This window comes from Notothenia rossii (genome assembly GCF_949606895.1).
Source record: "Notothenia rossii genome assembly, chromosome: 6".
In the NCBI taxonomy this organism is placed as follows: domain Eukaryota; kingdom Metazoa; phylum Chordata; class Actinopteri; order Perciformes; family Nototheniidae; genus Notothenia; species Notothenia rossii.
The window spans coordinates 68,084,090-68,106,156 of NC_136909.1; the positions used below are offsets into that span (position 1 = coordinate 68,084,090).

Consider the following 22,067-nt stretch of genomic DNA (forward strand, 5'->3'; position numbering starts at 1 on the left):
TAGTAAAAGGGCTCGCTTTGGCAAACACCTGATCCATACAGCCCTAAATAATAACAAGTAACCATCACGTGTGGTGCTATCTGTAGTTGTTTGTCTTATTTTTTGTTGATGTCAAACAACATGGATTTCAAGTCAATATACGAAAGTAAATCAAGAAATTAAGCAAACAAGCTGATCTTCAAGTTCCTCAAAAACACTGGTCTGAGGACAAGGATTTAATATGAACATTTTAATAAATCAACAGTAGGTGGCGATATATGCTCCAAGGGGAAGCGATTCGCCAATAAAGACAAAAGAAGAAGTAGTAGTAGTAGTAGAAGAAGAAATACGCTAACGCTACAAACAGGCACAACACTGTTACTCTGTTTTTACTGACATGTAAAATTTGATTTCACCTTGCTCTATTTTTTTTAACGCACGTTCAAAAACGGGAACATTTTCGGGAGTTTCAACCGGGTACCAGCCACCGAAAACGGGGACTCTGCCCGGAAACGGGGACGTTTTGGTCACCCATCCGACTGTGTTTATAGCTAAGCATACACGCTAACATTAAGACTAGCTCACTTGGGGTTGAGGCTTTTTTACACGTTGCTTGACTGCCTGCCCAAATATCTGATCTAAACATAGTAACGTGTATTGTGGAAAAAAAATATTTAAAGTTATTTAATAATTGTGACATTTATTGTACTTTTTGATGGATGAATGATACTCAAAGTGAGGGGGCAAATAATACAACTGATACCCCTTTTGCCCCCTCGTGGCGCCGGGCCCGTATAAAAGTCACAGGTCATGGCGACAACATCCGAGCAATTACGGGAACTTCGGTCGGGGTTACAGTATTCCATCATGTAAAGCCACTCTTTGACAAAAGAGGAAGACAACACAGAGATTTTAGAAGGAATTTCACTGTACCATAAATTTACTTCACAATACCAACGGTGAAATTACATGATTCTCGATACGCTAGTTCAGGGGTACCCAATACGTCGATCGCAAAGGTGGTGTGGGTAGACCACAATGCCATGCGATCTACTCGCATGGCATTGAAAAAAAAATTAAGAAAAAGGAAGAAAAGTTAGCCTTACTATGGCATTTGCCCCACTTGATTGCCACACTTGATTGACGTACAGCTAAGCCAGTCTGAGTTGTATTGTGCCAGACAGGTTCATGCAGTTATGAGGGGGCCTCACTTCATCTGAAGCACAAATGTGTGAATGCGCCACAGTTTATCTGCCGTTTAGTCCACTAGCACCCCCCCCCCCCCCCCCCCTCCCGTGCTCGCGACACAGATGGGCAGGGGCGGCCCTGTAGGTAGATCTTTTGGGCTTGGTCATTTTAAAAGTAACCAAAACAATAAATCCACAGCACTTCAACATGCACTCCCTTATTACCTTTTGCCTACTCTTTTGTGTTATTAGACCGCTCACAATAATGATAAACTGTACCTTTTGCTCAATAAGAGATGTAATACGGTTTCCTGATAAAGCTGTGGAGAGTATGTGCTGCAGGGAGGTGGATGCACAACGCACCCAGGAATGAACGCTAGCTCCGGTCCTTTTCCCGTGAGGGAAACTGTGGACTCGATGTCCTGACAGGCTGGTATTTGTGCAACCTGCACAAACACAATACTGCACCATGATTACAAATGGTGGAATACAATGTAAAACTACCGAAAAATACCAGCTCACTAAAACACAACCGCTCAACTCAATGCAACTACTAACTATACCCGCGTTCAGAGAGCGGAGATGTTTACCCTTTGTGATGTAATCTGACGCGTTTGACGTATGACCTTAAAAAAAAAGCCGTTTTTAAGAGCAGAGCTCAAAATTGTTCCTTTCCCTTTGAATTCCTGCCCTTATGTCTCGTAAAACATATCAAATCTACATTCACTTTTTTAATTGTAATTTTCAAGCAAGTTTAAGCATAAATGTAGAAAAAAAAAAAAACTGCAAGATGCTCTTTAAGCTAAAGTCAGAGTCAGGCATGCTGTTCTGTAGATGAAACTGACATCAGACCTTCCTGAGCCTGGAAGAAAAACTGCATCTATTTGTCGTCATTCGATTGAACTGATGTATCTATGCTGTTACAGTGATAGCATTTGGGCAACGAACCCCTTGACTTTACACAGCAAGGAGTTAGATGAAAGGAAATGTCTGCATCCCTAAAATCATATATGGTTTACCATAATAAATTATTTTCCTTCGGTCAACAGATCATAAAATAGCCCTATGATAAACCCATAGCTGTTTGTCTCAACCGCCCACAAAGACTGTGGATGTCTTCATGACAAACGAGAAAGTAAAGATGTTGATGACAGCAGAGGAAAGGTCAAAACTTTCTTTTTGTTTACAGCAATGTGTTCTGGGGGCTTTGCGAACTGTTGATTTCCCCTCCGAGCTGTATTAATCAGTATTGGCAGTCTGTCCATTATCAAATCACGCTGGCTGGTTTGTGAGGAGTGCATTGTAATATTGGATTACAGCCTCGGAGGAAAAAACAACCCTGTTGCTGGGAAATTAGAGTTATCGCGAACCGCTCAGTTTTTCCTTACCCATATGAGGAACACGGCCACAACTGGTGCACTGATAACACAAGGACAAATCCAGTCATTTCAGATGCTCATTGTGGGAGATTAACTTTAATAGACTGAGTGCACAGCCCCAGCATTTCCCGGGGCTTATTTATTGAACTAATAACGGTTTTGTCAACCTTGAGGCTTTGATTTCCTGCCACTCTCTCCCCCTGTTTATCTTTGCTCTCATCTGTTGCTGTGTTTCTTTGACCTTTTTCTGTTCTTGTCAGCTTTCATGTTTTTCGCCTGTCCTCTCCTGTCTCTCATGATCCATGCATTTCTTTCTCTTCCTCTTCCCTTTTGTGATGTTGTCCAGCCCTCTGGTGCGCAGTGACTCCCACCCACCCACCTACCTACCTTCCTACCCATCCTCTCCCTCAGTGCTTTGGTGGGCATGGTGCCTCAGCCGCCACCCTCCCCCCGACCACGGTGAGTGTGGTCATCTCTGCAGCGTCAAACTTAACATTTTAGTACCAATGTTGTCATCCTTCAGTCTGTGTATTATTTGCCAGTTTTACGCTTCTAATGCCATTGATAGTGGTAACAAGTAGCACAAAGATTGTGTACTGTTTCTCTATGTTTTACATTTCTACTACTGGTTTACTATTTTGTGGGAATCCAAGATATCTTGGTGTAAGAAAAGTGATAAAATAAAAACATTATCATTTTGGTTGATGACTAGTTTTTGTTATAGGCCACCTGCAGGGTTGGGTTGTAACGGAATACATGTAACGGCGTTACGTAATCAGAATACAAAAATCAAGTAACTGTATTCAGCTCGCGTTACATTTGAAAAACGAGTAATCTGATTACAGTTACTTTCGTAAACCTGAAGTGAATACATTTTGGATTACTTATTGAAATTATTGGTGGAAAGATTTCCTAACAACATTTAATATTCATTATTAAAGGTACAGCCGAATCATCACAGCGCAGCACAGCGCAGCACTTTTACCCCCGCAGATGGACCAAAAAAGGGAGCGTTTGAAAAAAAGGGGCGGGTCCGCTCAGTGAAATAATAACAACGAAACATGGAGGAACAAAAGTCTGCGTTTAAGTTGTGTGTGTGTAGAGGTGTGTGTGGTTAAAACACATCAGCCTGCGGTCGCCCTTTAGCCTTATGATTCTGAAGGTAAACACAGCGAAGGCGGTGCGTGAAAGGCGGTGCGTGAAAGGCGGTGCGTGAAAGGCACTGCGCGCTCGTCTTCTCAGAGACTGAGTTAACCCTCCTGGTGCTGCAGAGATTTCATGAAGTGAAGGAGGTTTTCCTTCTATAAAACAGCTGTGGGCAGCAGATACTGTGAGTGTCACGGACATGAATTCATAGATCAAGGCAGACTGGTGCACACACTCTCCTGTTTTGCCAATCCGGTGCTTGAACAAATATAGCTCTACACCCCTGGCCAACATGTCCTTAAAATGAAGTCCGAGTTCGACATTTTAATTCATGTCCTGCCAACACTGGCAGGACAGAAGGCGACGCACCCGTTCTAAGCCATGTCCCTCGCTCCTCACATCCCAAGCTGCATCCCCAAAAAGTTTATTATGTTGTTGCATCGTTTCAGATGTTGTGTTTCAGTTGTGCTCTTGATAAGCCATTAAAACAGTAAAAACATGTTCAGTTTCCTTTTGTGTCTCCTGTTCACCAAAAAATACCATCTGTGATGGAAAAAGAAAATAATCTAAAAGTAATCTGATTACGTTACTTTTTTAAGACGCGTAACTGTAACTGTATTTGGATTACTTTCCGAGCCATTTATTCAGTAATTAGTAACTGATTACATTTACAAAGTAACCCTCCCAACCCTGGCCACCTGTAGAGTTGCTTTCATTGTAACTTGATGCATAATTGATCAAAGTAGACGAATCTAAAGAGCTCCATTTGAGTTTTCTTTGCGAACAAAATAAGTTATGTTAACATTTCTTTTTTTCTCACAGAAGAATATGTTTCCCTTCTTTTTAAAACATTTGTAAAAACAAATGTTTTGAAATGTTCAAAGCCTACATTTTGTACGTCCTTGTTTGTCTTTTTGTTCACAGCCTTTGCTAACCTTTTTTGTTTTACCTGTAGATTAGCACAAACAATTCTACAACCCAAAACCAAAATGTATAAAGGTCACATTTGAGTCAAATCTTAAGAGGTCCAAACTATTAGATGTTTCTGCTTATTTTGAGAGTTATTTGAAGAGATGTAATTGGTTCATTTCTAAAAGCTAATCTTAACAATGAAAATAAAGTTTCCTAATAATTCAGCATTGAAATGCAGAAACATATCAGATGTATGTCTTAAAGGCCTTGTGACAGTCCTTGTGCCAATGTATTTAGTTAATAAGTCAATCATTTGGAAATAAATATTTTCTAAACCTTTTTAAATGTGAATTCATTTGATCTGATGAATAACTGTAATTTTTGTTTATTTACTGGCGCATGCTCAATATCCATGCTCTAGCCCCTAGGTGAATTATGAGCCACATGTGATGTAAACCTATTGTAGAAATCCAACTTGGTTTCCCTTCTTTTTGAGCGAAAGGGGAATATGATGGCAGTTTTGGGTGTGTGGTAAAGAGAGTGGAAGGATGTAGGTACTTAGGCAAAAAAGGTGAGGTGAGACATTAGGTTGGGTATTTATAGCATAGTAGGTTTTTCTTTTTATTATTATGATTAATTATTAAGTATTATTCTTAATATGTATTATTGTTGTTTTTGCTTTGTTTAATTTGATAGTAAAACAAAAATAGTTTTTGTATCCAACTTGATTTTAATTGACATCTGTTGCTATTTATAAAAAAGCATGCATTGAGTGTCCATACTATTGACTCAGCTGACCATATTGGCAGATTTAAAGTGAACCCACCTCACCTCTGTATGCATCTTGTCTTTTTCTCTGCAAACTAAATCTACCTACGGGTACAAATAAAGAACCTGAACCTGAACCAGATGTATCTACCCCCACTTTAGTACATTTTATGCAGGCTCTAGGAAAAACCCGTAGTTTATTCCATCCTGTAACCGCCATGGTGGGTCAGACTGTGTGTAATATGATTGGTACTATGTGGTGTCTATTGTTTGCCTTTGTGACCCAGACACTCAGCGCAGACACTCAGTCAGGGATCAGCGTCGCCTGAATGAGTCCAGCCAGCGGTGTCAGATTAGCAGAGAAGTAAAACTAGCTCCAGGGTGTTGTAAGGGGAGGCTTAGAGTATCGCACGTCTGCTGGGATGATATATGTGGGGGAAACTTCTGAAGTGATGGGAGTCCAGACTCAGAGAGACACGAGGAGAGCTGGAGCTTTGATGGCAAACACTGACTGTTTATTTGAAGCTTCTGCCGGAGAATTCACAAGACATGTCACGGGCCACGGTTTGACCACACGGTTGAGATGCCACAATCAATTCTGAAGAACTCTTCTGTAGTTCGAGGTTTTAACTAGTTCGGAGTGTAATAATCAACATTCTTTATCAGTGAGACTAAACAAATATGGACCCTGAATCTAACTAGAGCTGTCGTCCATTGAAAAGAATGTGCGCCAAAAGAAAGGCTTCCTAGATGTCCCTGAACAATAAACTATCTCATGTCAGCTTGTGCTCTGTCATAGACTGGCAACAACAATGCGCCCAAGCTGCCCCTCCTTAAGAGAGATAGCAGCAATACCCAAGGCCGTAGGCCTATGCCATGGGAAAGGAGACGTGAAAAGAGGAAAATTATGAACTGTGTCAAAGGTTGAATACTTAAGCAAATTATTCCCCAACAATATATAGAAACTGCCCTGGAGCCAATAATGCAGTGAAAAGCAGTCAGCTCAGCTGGCTTTTCTTACTTTCAGTAAAGTCCCGTTTGCCTTCTAGCTCCGGTGGTGAAAGGTTATCTGATTGCTTTATGGTCAGAATATGACTTTAACCACTGCGAAGAGGATGATTTGATCCTTTTCTTATCTTTGGTTCCCCAGATTTAGGGATTTCTTCAGTGCTATACTTAGTTTTAAATAGTAAAATGCTGTGTTGTCTACCAGACTATTGTTCAGAGTAATGAGCTTTTAGCTGGAACATGAATAGTGAAAGTTTGTTTAGGGATAAAAAATGAAATGACTTGTTGCTTTCTGGACTGAATAATGCTTGTTTTATTTGAAGTGAGTGTTGCACAAATGGCCGTAGTGCCTTTGTATTGTGATGTTAGAGACGAGGAATACACTTCAGCACCGTTGTGACTAAATCAGTGTTGCAGTTCCACATAACGACATTAGTGTCCGCTACATAAAAATATGACATTACATTACATAAGATGGAATCATTGAGGGTAAAGCTATAAAGTGAAAGGGCACTGTTTTTGTGTGTTGCATTTTTTTGTCTTTATTTCTCTTCAGGTGCGTGCAATAATAATCTGGACCTGACTAATGTTGCTGCTCTTCATCTGTCTCCCATCAGGTCAGCCTTCAGTGTCTGGAGGGCTTCCTCTGTCTCTTCCACTATGTGCAGCATCACCCCAACAACAGCAAAGATGCACTGAAATTCTGGTAGGTCATTATAGTAAAATAACATCTTTAAATGTACTGTGATGGAGGTGATGGATGCAGACATACCTGCAGTTACTTTGGTCTTTACCAACAACATAAGTGCAGAGGTGACATCTCCTCATTTGTATGTCCCAGCAGCACCAGAGCAGAGGTTGTAGGCATTATGTAATCATGGTGCATTAGCTTCTTGGAGTACCTTGCTGCATAGATTTACATATTGATGGGAACATTTTTAGACATTATGCACCTCAAGTGCCTCTAGTTTGTATTCTGCTCTGTGCAACTAAGGGTCCAACACACTCACTACCTTGAATTAAGTAACGCATTATAATTCTTGTGCTACTTTCTGTGTTCCCTCAGCTGAAAAGTGATTACATTCAATGGGGTTTTGGTTAAAAAGCTAAGAAAATGTCCTTGTTTAAAGACAAGCTGAAGGCAGTTTAATGTTTCGCTCTGTTAAATCAACCATTAAATGTTCCAGGTTTTTATTTTTTGAACTTTATCTGCAATAATTGAACTTAGCTAACAGATGTTGTATTCATGGAACAGTGGGTTTGGTAATGCATTATCATAGCATATGGAGTGTTGGAGGAACGTGTCAATAGGTTATCTTGAGAAGGATATATATGAATCTTTGATAACTGCGTTAATTTTGGTATTAAAGGGGCCCTATTATGCATTTTGGGTTCTCCCTTTCCTGTAATGTGTTATATATGTTTTTGTGCATGTAAATAGTTTGAAAAGGCTAAAATCCCAAAGTTCATGCCAGAGGGAGTTTCTCTCCCACCCTGCCTGAAACGCCTCCCTTGGACTCCTTTTGTTTAATTCTGTAACATAGTGACATCACTATATAACACTCTTGCGTCTATTGGCTAGCACTGTAGTACTGTAGTGGCAATTTCTTATATTACTTTATATAGTAAAACCAAATGATGATATTATGCTTAGAAATTGTTTGGTCAACTCGACCTGTTAGCTTCCCGCCAAGGTCGTACCTGGAGGATGCGGCTCTCCCTATGAGAGCATTGTAAGATAACAGTCAGGAGAAAGTCTTATGTCTTTTCCTTTCTGCACAGCAACAGTCCTCTATAAAAAACACACACACACATTGTAAAATGTGTGCACTCCTGCAGACTACTCTGTACTCTGTGAGACATGTACCTTTGAAGCATCAAATAAATAACCCAAAAGACAACGCTGCTTGCTTTCACCAGTTTATTATTGATTACTCTCATTGTACATCTTTACAGTATTGACGAGTTTAAAATATCCATAACAGTACGTAGGCTGAGGGGTTGGAAATCTCTAAGCGGAGCAGAGGTTGAAAAGAGGTGCTGCAGCCCAGGCTGAATGAGAAAAAGAAAGACCTTTTTGAACCTTAAAGCATGTACACATACAGTGGGGCAAAAAAGTATTTAGTCAGCCACCAATTGTGCAAGTTCTCCCACTTAAAAAGATGAGAGGCCTGTCATTTTCATCCTAGGTATACCTCAACTATGAGAGACAAAATGAGAAAAAAAAATCCAGGAAATCACATTGTCTGATTTTTAAAGAATTTATTTGCAAATTATGGTGGAAAATAAGTATTTGGTCACCTATAAACAAACAAGATTCCTGGCTCTCACAGACCTGTAACTTCTTCTTTAAGAGCCTCCTCTGTCCTCCACTTGTTAACTGTATTAATGGCACCTGTTTGAACTCGTTATCAGTATAAAAGACACCTGTCCACAACCTCAAACAGTCACACTCCAAACTCCACTATGGCCAAGACCAAAGAGCTGTCAAAGGACACCAGAAATAAAATTGTAGACCTGCACCAGGCTGGGAAAACTGAATCTGCAATAGGTAAGCAGCTTGGTGTGAAGAAGTCTACTGTGGGAGCAATTATTAGAAAATGGAAGACATACAAGACCACTGATAATTTCCCTCGATCTGGGGCTCCACGCAAGATCTCACCCCTTGGGGTCAAAATGATCACAAGAACGGTGAGCAAAAATCCCAGAACCACACGGGGGGACCTAGTCAATGACCTGCAGAGAGCTGTGACCAAAGTAACAAAGGCTACCATCAGTAACACACTACGCCGCCAGGAACTCAAATCCTGCAGTGCCAGACGTGTCCCCCTGCTTAAGCCAGTACATGTCCAGGCCCGTCTGAAGTTTGCTGGAGAGCTTTTAGATGATCCAGAAGAGGATTGGGAGAATGTCATATGGTCAGATGAAACCAAAATATAACTTTTTGGTAAAAACTCAACTAGACGTGTTTGGAGGAGAAAGAATGCTGAGTTGCATCCAAAGAACACCATACCTACTGTGAAACATGGGGGTGGAAACATCATGCTTTGGGGCTGTTTTTCTGCAAAGGGACCAGGACGACTGATCCGTGTAAAGGAAAGAATGAATGGGGCCATGTATCGTGAGATTTTGAGTGACAACCTCCTTCCATCATCAAGGGCATTGAAGATGAAACGTGACTGGGTCTTTCAGCATGACAATGATCCCAAACATACCGCCCGGGCAACGAAGGAGTGGCTTCGTAAGGAGCATTTCAAGGTCCTGGAGTGGCCTAGCCAGTCTCCAGATCTCAACCCCATAGAAAATCTTTGGAGGGAGTTGAAAGTCTGTGTTGCCCAGCGACAGCCCCAAAACATCACTGCTCTAGAGGAGATCTGCATGGAGGAATGGGCCAAAATACCAGCAACATTGTGTGAAAACCTTGTGAAGACTTACAGAAAACGTTTGACCTCTGTCATTGCCAACAAAGGGCATATAACAAAGTATTGAGATGAACTTTTGTTATTGACCAAATACTTATTTTCCACCATAATTTGCAAATAAATTATTTAAAAATCAGACAATGTGATTTTCTGGATTTTTTTTTTCTCATTTTGTCTCTCATAGTTGAGGTATACCTAGGATGAAAATTACAGGCCTCTCATCTTTTGAAGTGGGAGAACTTGCACAATTTGTGGCTGACTAAATACTCTTTTGCCCCACTGTACATAGTAGAGGCACAAAATAAAAAATAAATAAAACCTTCCATTTTAATTGGCCATTAGATGTATTCAATTTTCATTTGCAAATGTCCATCACATATCTGTGCAAATTGATCTGACAAAACATAAAAGTAGTAAACGTTGTCACACATTTAAAATATTGTGTTCGCAGAGTCTTCATCTCTCATAGTTTGCAGGAGAACCAGATGTATTGATGCAGGTAATCATGTGGTTAAACAGTGTTTACCTCCATGGCATCATAACCAAGGGCGCCGGAAGCGGGGGGGCCAGGGAGCCATTGGCCCCCCCACTTTACAGCCCTGCCCCACATTTTCGCAGCAGCGGATGCCGCGGAACGCTGTACAAATCCCATTTCAATAATTCCCATCTACTCTAAAGTCGCATCAAAAACGCGATCTGATCTAGCTGTGTATATTTTGTTATTTTTGATTGTTATAGAGAACCGCAGTGACGCGTCGTAAAACCCGGAAGTAAACTTCTTCCGGTTCCTTCGCGAAAAACCAATGCAAATTCTCCATAGGATTTTGGAAAATAGCTCGAAATAAGGTCTGTGGTTGACAAACATTTAAGAGAGGGATCACGTTTTGTTCAGCCGGATAATCTCCACATGTCAACCCTACTTTTATAATTTTTGAATCATAAATCTAGTGCCAAAAGCGAAATGCTAACGTTATGCTATAAACGAACTACAAGCCAGTACAGCAGCAGGGTCGCACGATTTCAACGTCACCCCAACTTAAGATCGTTTCAACTGACTTGCACTGAAACTGCACTTTGAACACTTTAAATATATTAACATTTTAAACTGTATACCCCGGTTATCTAGGCCCGTTTTGTTTAATGTATACCACGTTAACTAGGCCCTTTTTGTTTTATGTATACATGTCACACTGTGGGAAATGATATTTCGATATTTCTGGATGTATAACACATGTAGAATTGTTGACAATAAAGCTGAATTTGACTTTTGCGTACTTGCATATTTTAACAGAGCTTTTCATTTTAGCCACACTGAATTTAACTAGAAGTCATGGCTGTGTCAATTACCAGTCTGATATCGTTTTACAAAGATGACAAGAAGAGTGTAGATAGAGGAGAGAACCACTACAAGTCAGGACACGTTACAGTGCAGCCTAGATGAAGGTGTGCTTACCGGTGTTGTCAGGGCTAGCATGAGGGACAAGGTTTATAGTGCCGGTGAGTAGTGATAGCAAGAGTACCGTTAACCTTTTAAGACAGAGTTAATTTATTCACATTCATTCCCATCAACAAATCAATTGTATGTGTCACATGAAATCTTTATGAGGCAAGGTAAGGCAAGTTTATTTATATAGCACTTTTCAACACAAGGCAATTCAAGGTGCTTTACAAAAAATGAAAGACATTCAGAAAATGGCATTTAAAATCAGTCATTAAAAAGAAAAGCTAATAAAATTAACATTAAAAGAAAACATAAATGGATAAAAGTTACAGTGCAGTCTAAGATATGAATAGTTCAATTAAAAGCAGCGACAAAAAGAAAAGTCCTCAGCCTGGATTTAAAAGTAGTAAGTTGCAGCGGACTTGCAGGTTTCTGGGAGTTTGCTCCAGATATTTGGAGCATAATAACTGTACGCTGCTTTACCATGTTTAGTTCTGACTCTGGGGACAGAAAGCTGACCCGTCCCTGAAGACCTGAGAGATGTGGATGGTTCATAATTTAGCAGGAGGTCAGAAATGCATTTTGGTCCTAAACCATTCAGTGCTTTATAAACAGCAGCAGTATTTTGAAATCTATTCTTTGACACACAGGAAGCCAGTGTAAAGACTTCAGAACTGGAGCGATCTGATCCACTTTCTTAGTGTCAGTGAGGAACCAGTGTAAAGACTTCAGAACAGGAGTGATGTGATCCTCTTTCTTAGTGTTAGTGAGGACTCGAGCAGCATTGTTCTGAATCAGCTGCAGCTTTCTAATAGATTTTTTAGTGAGACCTGTTAAGACACCATTGCAGTAGTCCAGTCTACTGAAGATGGACACATTTTTCCAAATCCTGCTGTGACATTAGTCTTTTAATCCTAGATATGTTCTTTAGGTGATAGTAAGCTGATTTAGTAACTGTTTTAATGTGACTGTTGAAACCAATAACAAATTGAACCCGCTGACAAGAGAGCCTACCTCCGAAGATCGCGACTGGCTGAGGGACAGACTCGGGGGCAGGTTCTCAGGAATTTCTTGGCTTCTCTCCCCCGAGCCAGAAGAGGAACACTACAGCTTGGAAACACTTACTGTTCCTGAAATTATCAAATCTGTTGGGCATCAGGGACCTGAGGCAATTGTGGCAAGCATGGCATTGTCTGAATAGCAACAGAGGGCAATTCAGGTGGCTACCAATGGTCAGCGAAACAACCCAAACTGGCATTTGTTCAGGAAAGGAAGGTTGACTGCCAGCAACTTTGGAGCTGTCCTGAGGTCAAAGCGTGTGACTGCTTCCTTTATTGCCAGGGTGCTAGGGCAACAACAAGCCCTTGATGGTGTTTTGTCTGTACAGTGGGGGACTATGAATGAATGTGAGGGAGTCAGGGCATTCACCACTGCAACTCAGATGCAGGTCCATGAGTCAGATTTGTGGCTCTCCCTATCAGGATTGTTGGGGGCATCTCCGGATGGTCAGGTAGGGTCTTCCGCTGTGCTGGAGGTAAAGTGTCCCTACGGAGCCAGGGAAATGACAATTAGTGAAGCATTGCAAATCAAGGGCTTCTGTGTCGGTAAGGAAGGAGAAACATTCAGCCTGCGTGAGGAACATCCTTACTGGCACCAAGTGCAAGGTCAGCTTCACCTCACTGCAAGGAAGAAGAAATAAAAAAATTGTGAATTGTTTTTAATTTACATTTACTCGCCTTTGCAATGTTGTGGTTGTTAGAGTGTTAGGTTTCCTGTCAGCTCATCTGTTGGGAAGATATAAAATATAGTTTCATGGAAGTCACACCGTCACATATACTGTAAGAGCATTAAGACATACAGTACATAGGCTAAAACAAAACATCTAAAGATATAACCTTGCACTTTGATAAGTCTCGTGAACATTTTCACTATTTTGACATTTTTATAGATGAAAATTGAACTAAAGAAATAAATGGTAGATTAATCCATATTGAAAATAGGTGTCAGCTGCTACACTAATTATAATAGTTATATTTCTTAATTAATTAAGATAAGATATTACTGTATTGATCCCAATTTGGGAAATGTTTGTGTTGCAGCAGCATAACAAGAAAAACAAAATATAAGTTATTATATATACAAAAGTATGTGAGGGATGGAATATTAAATTGAATATAAATGTAAAATGTACATGTGATTTTACGTCCAAGAGAAGCTATGGAGCCGAGAGTTCTCTGCCAGCCAGAGGTGATTTGTTATTAGTTCAATATGTCAAACTGATTTCCCTGACTACAATCTTTAGTTCCATAGTGAAACGTTATGCTGCTTGTACTAATAAGACTTATCATATAAGCCACACAGGTTTTAATAGGATGTATTCATTATCTTGTTGCGGTCTTTTCAGCAGTGCCATCTCTATAACGGCGATACAGTCACTACCCATTATTTACATTTCACCGTGACATGGACAAAAATGTAACGTCAGCTTACCTCATGGCACGAATCCGGACTCTCCTTTGGAAAACATTGGCCGGGAAACGATAGAACAAGCACGTTTCATGCGAAGACCTGTGGCTGCAACCCGGAGCAAAGCAACAAACCATTGCGTAGCCAACTAGTAGCGTTAACGTTAGCCAACGAAACGAACTGCCAAGTAAAATTGGAAAACACTGGTAATTAATTATTCTATAATTTGTAAAACTACGGTGTTAAAAACGAAAATTTCAAAAATACAGATTATAATGGTCAGATATAGATATACAGATACTAAAGATAGGCAGGTACTTGCTTTCAAGCACAACACAGGGGAAAAAAAACTTAGCGGGAGTGTTTACGTGTTCGGCGTAATGACGTACAACGGCCTCGACCATTTCTGTAGTCCTATTCAGCCATTCGGTAACAACCATCGTTTTTCAGACACGTAAACTCTTCAAAAATCCCCAGTGGGGTCACTGCTGATGTATTTAATGTCGTAGAACAAAACGTCAATTACCTCTTAAATTTGTGTCAACCACAGACCTTATTTCGAGCTATTTTCCAAAACCCTATGGAAAAAATGCATTGCTTTTTGAGGAAGGAACCGGAAGTGCTAAAAATGCGAAATCCAAAAATATTTGGAGTACAAAAACAATCCTGATATTATTAGAAAGCTAGGAATCTCCTCTTTCCAGCAGTGTATACAACTCAAAATGTGTCTTCGGGTCAATGCGACTGATTTCAATGGAGCAGGTCACTTTGCATCAGGTAAAATAAAGCAAACATAACAGGAAGAATATGTACATTGTAATCCAATCAAATAGGACATTTTCACACCATTTCAAATGTATCCATGTAAATTACAACCAATAAAAAAAATTAAGTTGTGTTTCTTTGTTACGTTGTTTACGTTATTTGTTACGTTGTTCTGTTTGTGTCAACCATTAACCTAGATAGATACACTTGCAAACATGTCAGAAGAACCAGCACATAAGAAAACAAAATAGGCCTACTGTCAAACTAAACTGAAATTCAACAACTTGAATGTCACATCCCTGACATCCGCAACTCCGGAGCCTGGTCCTTCAAACATAGAACCTGCGCAGCCAGATGAACCCCAACGCAGCAGCTCTGCGGCCGCAGAGACTGTCAAAACCGCCGCCGCCGGCATCGTTGAACCGAAACAGGCTAGTTCCGACTGCATGGAGGTTTGTTGTCGGGAAATTGTGACGGGCAAATAAAAGCTTATTTGGGCAAAGAGAAAGCTACTTCAAAGCAGAATGGTACACAAACAGAGAGTGGTTAATTATTTGCAAAATAACTAAACGAGTCCTCTGTGAAATATGCAGATTTGCTGCTGTCAAACGGCTTGTAACTTTCTCAAAATGTGGAGATGACAGCTTTGTAAATACCGAGTTAATAACTGGAACTTTTGACAGAGCTTACTTCAGTCAAACACCAGTCAACATTCAGCTTGTCAAACAAGAGCATAGCAGGAAAAAATATGAGATGGAATGAGCAACTGTCATGTGTGGGCTGGACCTGTATAGTTTAATTTACAGGAAAGGAGTGAGAAAAACGGGAGTCTCGATCCCGCGAAAATCGGGAGGGTTGGCAAGTATGTCACATACATACGCACTTTTTGGCCCCCCCACTTCTGAAATGAATCCGGTGCCGCTGATCATAACACTATGTGTATGACCTTGAGCCATGCAAACCCAGGCAATCTTTGAATATTATCCATAGATTTTAGACCCTCCAGAAAAACGCGGGCTAAAATCCTTGATTATGCGATTAAAAATGCGGGGTTTTTATGTGATTTTATGCGGTGAAATTGCGGGAAGTTGCGGAAAGTTTCAAAATATGCTAAATATGCGGGGGAAAAGAATAACAATTTTTTTAAATATTGGGCTGTCTTATTTATTCTCTCTCACACACAACCTGCCACTAATGTTAAACCCCTTTACTATTCAATTAAACACATTCAATGTTTATTTATTGTAAAAGCAATTGGGCTTTTTTAATCTCACACACACCCCCCCCCCCCCCACACACACGCACACACACACACACTTCTCCGCCTCATTCTGTTTTCATTTACTCGTTCGTTATCTGACCAGCTTCAATCTTGTAGGCTACTCACTTCGTTTCTTGAAAGGGTTTTGGAGGTTTTTGCTGATTATGCGGTAAATTCTGCAATCGCAGAATCGCGTTTTTCTGGAGGGTCTAACATTTAAATGTCCTTTATTCTCAAATAGAAAACGTGTTGCTATAACAAAATGAAACATGTATTTCCTTACTTTTACCTACACCAAAGACTCAGAGCTGTAAAGCCTCAGCTGTGTAGACTACTGAATTGGACAACATCACAATAATCTTTGGTGCGTGATGATATTCAAATCATTATCTTTGCCTCCATCAGTGGTGGGGGAAAAAAGGGGCAAATTACGCTTTTATCTTTTGACAAATTGTATTATCCTCTATTATTACATGGCTTAGTTGAATACTCGATTCTGATTGGTCAATTCAGAACACGTGACACGTTGTTAATACCGAACAGCCAGACCGCTGTCAAGGACTTATTGACCATTGTTAAGGACGCTCACATCTGCAGAAAGAAGTCCGTTCGATTTAACTGTATACAGTTTCTAACTGACAAGATAAGAGCGACAAGAAAACAGCGGAGAAGTAACGGGCAGAAATCCTCCTTTTTACGCAACGGTCCAGACATAGACATCAAACGGCGACACATATTCAGTTGCCAGTTACTTTGGCATTAGGGCAGGGATATCTAGATAATTTCCAAAGTTTGACATAATGAATTGTGCTACTTTTAAAGCAAGCAGCGATGTTTTCAAATCTGTAATAAAAAAGCTCCTCAAAAACGCTATCGAAGCAGTTCCTGCCGTTGCTACGTTAGTTCAAACGGTAACAACGGACTATTTTTCTTTGCGGATGCATGTCAATTTAAATCAATACATACAACTATTTTTTAAATCAATAAAATCATTTTCTAAATCCATAAAAGCATTTCAATTAATATTGGGAGTCATAACGTTACTTTGTTGAGAATGTGGCCATATAATAAGCGGGATAATGTGCAGCGATTTGGTCATTATGGGGAAAAGAACACCTTCATGCCGATCTAGATCCCTCCGCTTCGCGTCGGGCTCCTGATCAGCCTGTCGGTGTTCTTTTCCCCATAATGACCGCGTCGCAGCACATTATCCCTTACTTGAATTTGTAGCCCGTCTTTACGTGAGCTTTTTGTTTTGAAATTACCGGATCAAATTGAATAATAAATTTTTCCTAGCCATTTTCCATGAAGCTTTTACTTCATGTGTGTGTTAGATAATACAATACGACCACTAGCGTATTATGAATTACCAGAGCTATTACACAATAGGATGTAAAAGTTGACATAACAGGGCAGAGGCTCTTTGGTGTGGATCCAGCCTGTCCTGAAAGTGACTTCTGACCCAAATTGGCTCTATTCAGTGGATTGACATGCTTCACCCAGACTGAAGCTGAATTATTATAGTGAGCTTGAATGTTGATAGAGGTTCACTGTGTCCCTTTTTGCCCAACAGTGACACTGCAGCAGTGTAGTTCATAATACAGGATAAGTCAGTATACATTTGGGCAAGTTGATTAGGCTCAGCGTAACATATGCATGTTTCCAGTGAATCTCTCTTCTTCGCTGCTTTCTATCAATGCAGTTGTAGTCAAGTGATATCCTTATGTAGGAATAAAGATTATTTCCTATGCACAAACGGTTCAGTGACTCCCTAATAGTGGTAGAATTCAGGACTTTCTGTACTCTTTAAAAGAGTGGAAATGTTACATAACATGCTCAGCCAATTATCTTTTTGAAAACGTGGTGCTCTCAATCAGAACTACAAATGTAATTAAACCTGTTTTGTATATCCTTCTGTACACATTTGTATTGAATATGCGTTGACAGTTTTATTGGAATCTTGATAACAGAACATTTAAAATAGGTGATAATACAAGAATAGAGTCACTTTTGGTATCATCTACAGTATAATTAAGAGTACCTAATGCTTTATCAAGCCTAATGTATACTATTTGTTTGTTGTTGGTTTTAAAAATGCTCCCAAAACAGCTGTGGTAGTGCAGAATACAAAGGCCGTCCCTGTGGTTGATTGCGAAGGTCCTAGTCTACAGGGCATCAGGGGCTCGTCAGTATTCCCATGGCCAGTCCCCTTGCCATGTGACATCACATGCTTTCATGTGATACGCTGATCTGCTGCGAATCTGGAAAGCTTCCATTTGAAATTCCAATTTAAAGGAATTTGTGCTGCAGAACAGAAAATTCTGTCAGCAGTCGTGTGAGGAGGCATGCAGTTACAGCCAGTACAGCTGCAGTCATGCTACGAGCAAACACACGATATGTGGAAGGAGAGCGTTTGGCCCAGTAACATTTGGTAAGAGGAGAGCAATTATACACCTATCTAACAGAGGCTAGTGGCAGGATTTATTTTAAGTCATATCCTTGTAGGTTTTGTTTACTGTACACTCTTCATATGATATTATTGTTGTGTTGTAAATAGGCTTGTTGCAAGTAGACAGCGCCTTAATGGTAAAACTGCTAGCATGTGAACTTGAGCACTACCTTATTTGGGTAATGAAATTAGTTCTGGCTCAGGCCTTAAATTCATGTTGGTGAATTCATGGTGAGCTGTGTAATTCGGGCTGTCCTGAAAAGGGGGTGTGTAACCTAAATGGTGACTGGAGAAGGATGTGAGGTGTGTGTTTTTCTATGTTGAGAACTACAACTTAAAGTCAGGAAGTTGTGGTTGTGGCTGACAAAAGCATGCCAGCTAAGAGACGCTCTATGAATGACTAATAGTTATTTTTGCTTATTGAGATAGACGTTGTTGGAACAACTCGATTACCAGTTGCCACCATGCTAAGGCTTTTTGAATAAACTTATATGTAGTTGGTGTCCATGCATTGCCAGTGTATTGACCCTAACTTAATAACTGCTGTCATTAAACTGCAGCCTTGTCACACTAGTGACAGATAAAATCCCAAACAAACTTTTCAAACTCTAACTTTTATAAAAAATAGTTTTGGTAACTCTTAATTTTGGATAGTCTGCCTACAAAAGGTTGACAGAAAGTTTATAAAATCTCAATTGCTTGTTAGTAGATTCTGTTATGTAATGTTATTTGTAGGAACTGTATTTAAAACGTTATCCTGTTTCATTGTCCTTGGTTGCTTTTGGTCACAGAATATCTTCAGAAAGAGTGGAATGTCAAGAAACAAAATCTGTGAAATTATATTTTTAGGGAGGGGGATGATGCCACAACTTTTAATTTGTATTTACAGAATAAAATAAAGAAATCATGCTGCGTATTGGTAGAAATCTATTGGTTCCTCTTATGAAGGACCAAGTCATAATGTGTACAGATTTGATTGTACCGCAGCCTCATGGTGTCTTATCTGTCTCGTTGTAGCTCAGACATGAGTGGGGCCAGTAACACACTGGCGAGAGAGTTCCTGACTGATGTGCATCAGCTATGCAGCGCGGTGGCTCAGAGAGCGGAGGCGCGGGAGGAAGATGAAGAGGAGAGTCACATGGTGGCACTGGGAGAGTACCTGGTGAGGGGGCGGGGCTTCCTGTTGCTCAGCACCCTGGACTCCATCATTGACCAGGTGAGGATGTTCAAAGCCAGAAATGAAACAAAGTGTTCAGATAGAGCTCAGCTCACATCCCAGATGCATCTGCTGATGGATCTGATGCATCTCACATGGGGCGCCTTATTTAACCTGCTCTAGCCCTTCTGTCTGTACCGTATGGGGGTCTTTGCTGCTGCTATCCCTGCTTCAGGCGTTCTATATGTGCAGTAGAATTGGGGGGGGGGGGGAGTCCCTAAACAGAGCCATACTGACAAATATCTAACTATAAATCCTGAGAAAAACATGTCCATAATGCTCCATCAAGATCAGTATTCTTCCCCTTGAAACTACATTTTACAGTCAACAGTCGTGTCATCAATGAGGTTTACAGCTTTTCTCACACATTCATGTAAACACTACTACTGACGTAATACCGTAATATTTACACTAAGCTTTAGGCCACTGCTTATAGTTTTACATTCTGCCTCACACTTTGTATGCAACATCTGCTGCGACTTATCTCTTTCATCAACAGGAAATTGGAATAGAGATGCAGTGTAATGCAAACGCATGATACAAGATACACAGATTATGCCATTATAAAACAGAGATCGAGATGTTAAAGGGATATTAAAAGGCAGACTATGCACTGTGTCTGTAAAAACACAAGCAGAGGGCAGACACAGAGAAATGCTGCACATTATACCTTAAATGACCTTTAAAAGTAATAAGTAAAACATGTGCAATGTATTGTACATTTCGAGTTTACATTTCTACTTTGTTTTACTTCGCTTCACTGACTTTTCAATGCCCTGCTGGCATTTCTGTTTTTTGACATTTGGAAATGCCTGGCTGTTTTGCTTTCAGGACCCAATTATAATACAACCTAATGGCCAATACTGTGTCTATATTTGTTCTGTACCCAATTAGGCTGTGTCTCTAGATCTATGACTGGTGTTACTTCAGCTTGCAGGATGGTCATATTTTTTTAATCTAAAGTGGAGCATTGCTCTACAATGCCCCAGTATTGTGTGAATGCACACAGTTGGTAATTTGGCTGCTGTTGTGCACAAGATAGTGATGGTGATGTCCAAATCCATTTAGGACAGTTATCAATATCCTATAACTTCCAAAAAAGATAATACTTTTTCGTTATTATACACCAAGAAAACAAAATATGATTATTTTTCCTGTTTAAATACATTTTACAGATATGGATACGCCTTAGTTTGGCACAATATAAGTGGAAATACTGCACCATTAAGGTTCGTTAACACATCTACAGTGAGTTCAGTGTTTCCCCTACCATTGTCTTGGGGGGGCGCTGAGCCCCGCCATCGGAGCCCCGCTCCCTGCCCCCTCCGAAATTCAATCTGTTTAAAAAAAATATATACAGTATATCTTTTTTTTCATTAATTTTTTCTTTTTATATATACAGTTGGGCAAAAAAGTATTTAGTCAGCCACCAATTGTGCAAGTTCTCCCACTTAAAAAGATGAGAGAGGCCTGTAATCTTCATCCTAGGTATACCTCAACTATGAGAGACAAAATGAGAAGAAAAAAAATCCAGAAAATCACATTGTCTGATTTTTAAAGAATTTATTTACAAATTATGGTGGAAAATAAGTATTTGGTCAATAACAAAAGTTAATCTCAATACTTTGTTACACTGAACAAAAATATAAATGCAACGCTTTTGTTTTTGCTCCCATTTTTCATGAAATGAACTCAAAGGTCTATAAAAAATGTCTATATACACAAAATAACCATTTCTCTCAAATATTGTTCACAAATCTGAACAAATCTGTGATAGTAAGCACTTCTCCTTTGCCGAGATAATCCATCCTACCTCACAGGTGTGTCATATCAAGATGCTGATTAGACAGCATGATTATTGCACAGGTGTGCCTTAGGCTGGCCATAATAAAAGGCCACTCTGAAACGTGCAGTTTTGCTTTATTGGGGGGGTCTGGAGGGGGCCGAAAACCCTAGGGTTAAACCCTAACCCTAACGTGTCACCCATTGAGCATGTTTGGGATGCTCTGGATCGGCGTATACGACGGCGTGTTCCAGTTCCTGCCAATATCCAGCAACTTCGCACAGCCATTGAAGAGGAGTGGACCAACATTCCACAGGCCACAATCAACAACCTGATCAATTCTGTGAAGGAGATGGGTGACATGTTAGGGTTAGGGTTAGGTTTTAACCCTAGGGTTTTCAAGAAAGGTCTCATGAACTTCCCCACTCAATCTATCAAGACCCGAGCAGTTCTACTAGAAGTCCAAGGTAAAAGGCACGGGCCGGCGCATACCGCTCATGGAATCCCTCACCATATGAACTCTGACCCCTAGAGTGTACAAGTGAACAAGTGAAGAGACACCATGTATCCACTTTTTTTAGAATAGTATTTTTTCTCTTCTCTGAGAAACAAGGGTATGAAAAGAGCAGCCAGAAACAGAGGAAGCGAGGCACAACGTGTCTACGTAAATGCACCCTCCTAAAAATTAAACGAGTCAGAGGTGAAGAAATACAAAGTCCGAAATTTGAAATGAAAAGGCACCATCGTGCTTCCCCTTAGAATAGGGTGGCAATTATGAACAGGGGACAGGGGATACTAGTGAAGAGGGACAACAGTGAAAAGGCTCAACGTATCTAACGTCCTAGCACTCTCCAAAGAGACAGAAAGTCAAAGTATACACCGAGA

At 40.3% G+C, this 22,067-nt stretch overlaps 1 protein-coding gene across 7 annotated transcripts in view; it reads left to right on the top strand.

Annotated features, from left to right (window-relative positions):
* The window catches only part of lyst (lysosomal trafficking regulator), a 74,911-nt gene that overhangs the window by 11,171 nt on the left and 41,673 nt on the right, over nucleotides 1-22,067 (top strand). For 6 of the 7 annotated variants that reach the window (XM_079687467.1, XM_079687468.1, XM_079687469.1 and 3 more), the window contains 2 exons: nucleotides 6,997-7,085; nucleotides 19,201-19,399. In XM_079687467.1, the coding sequence (XP_079543593.1) occupies nucleotides 6,997-7,085; nucleotides 19,201-19,399 (288 nt within the window). Of the gene's footprint in view, nucleotides 1-2,891; nucleotides 3,005-6,996; nucleotides 7,086-19,200; nucleotides 19,400-22,067 lie in introns of all 7 variants that reach the window. The other variant, XM_079687473.1, reaches the window with a different exon arrangement.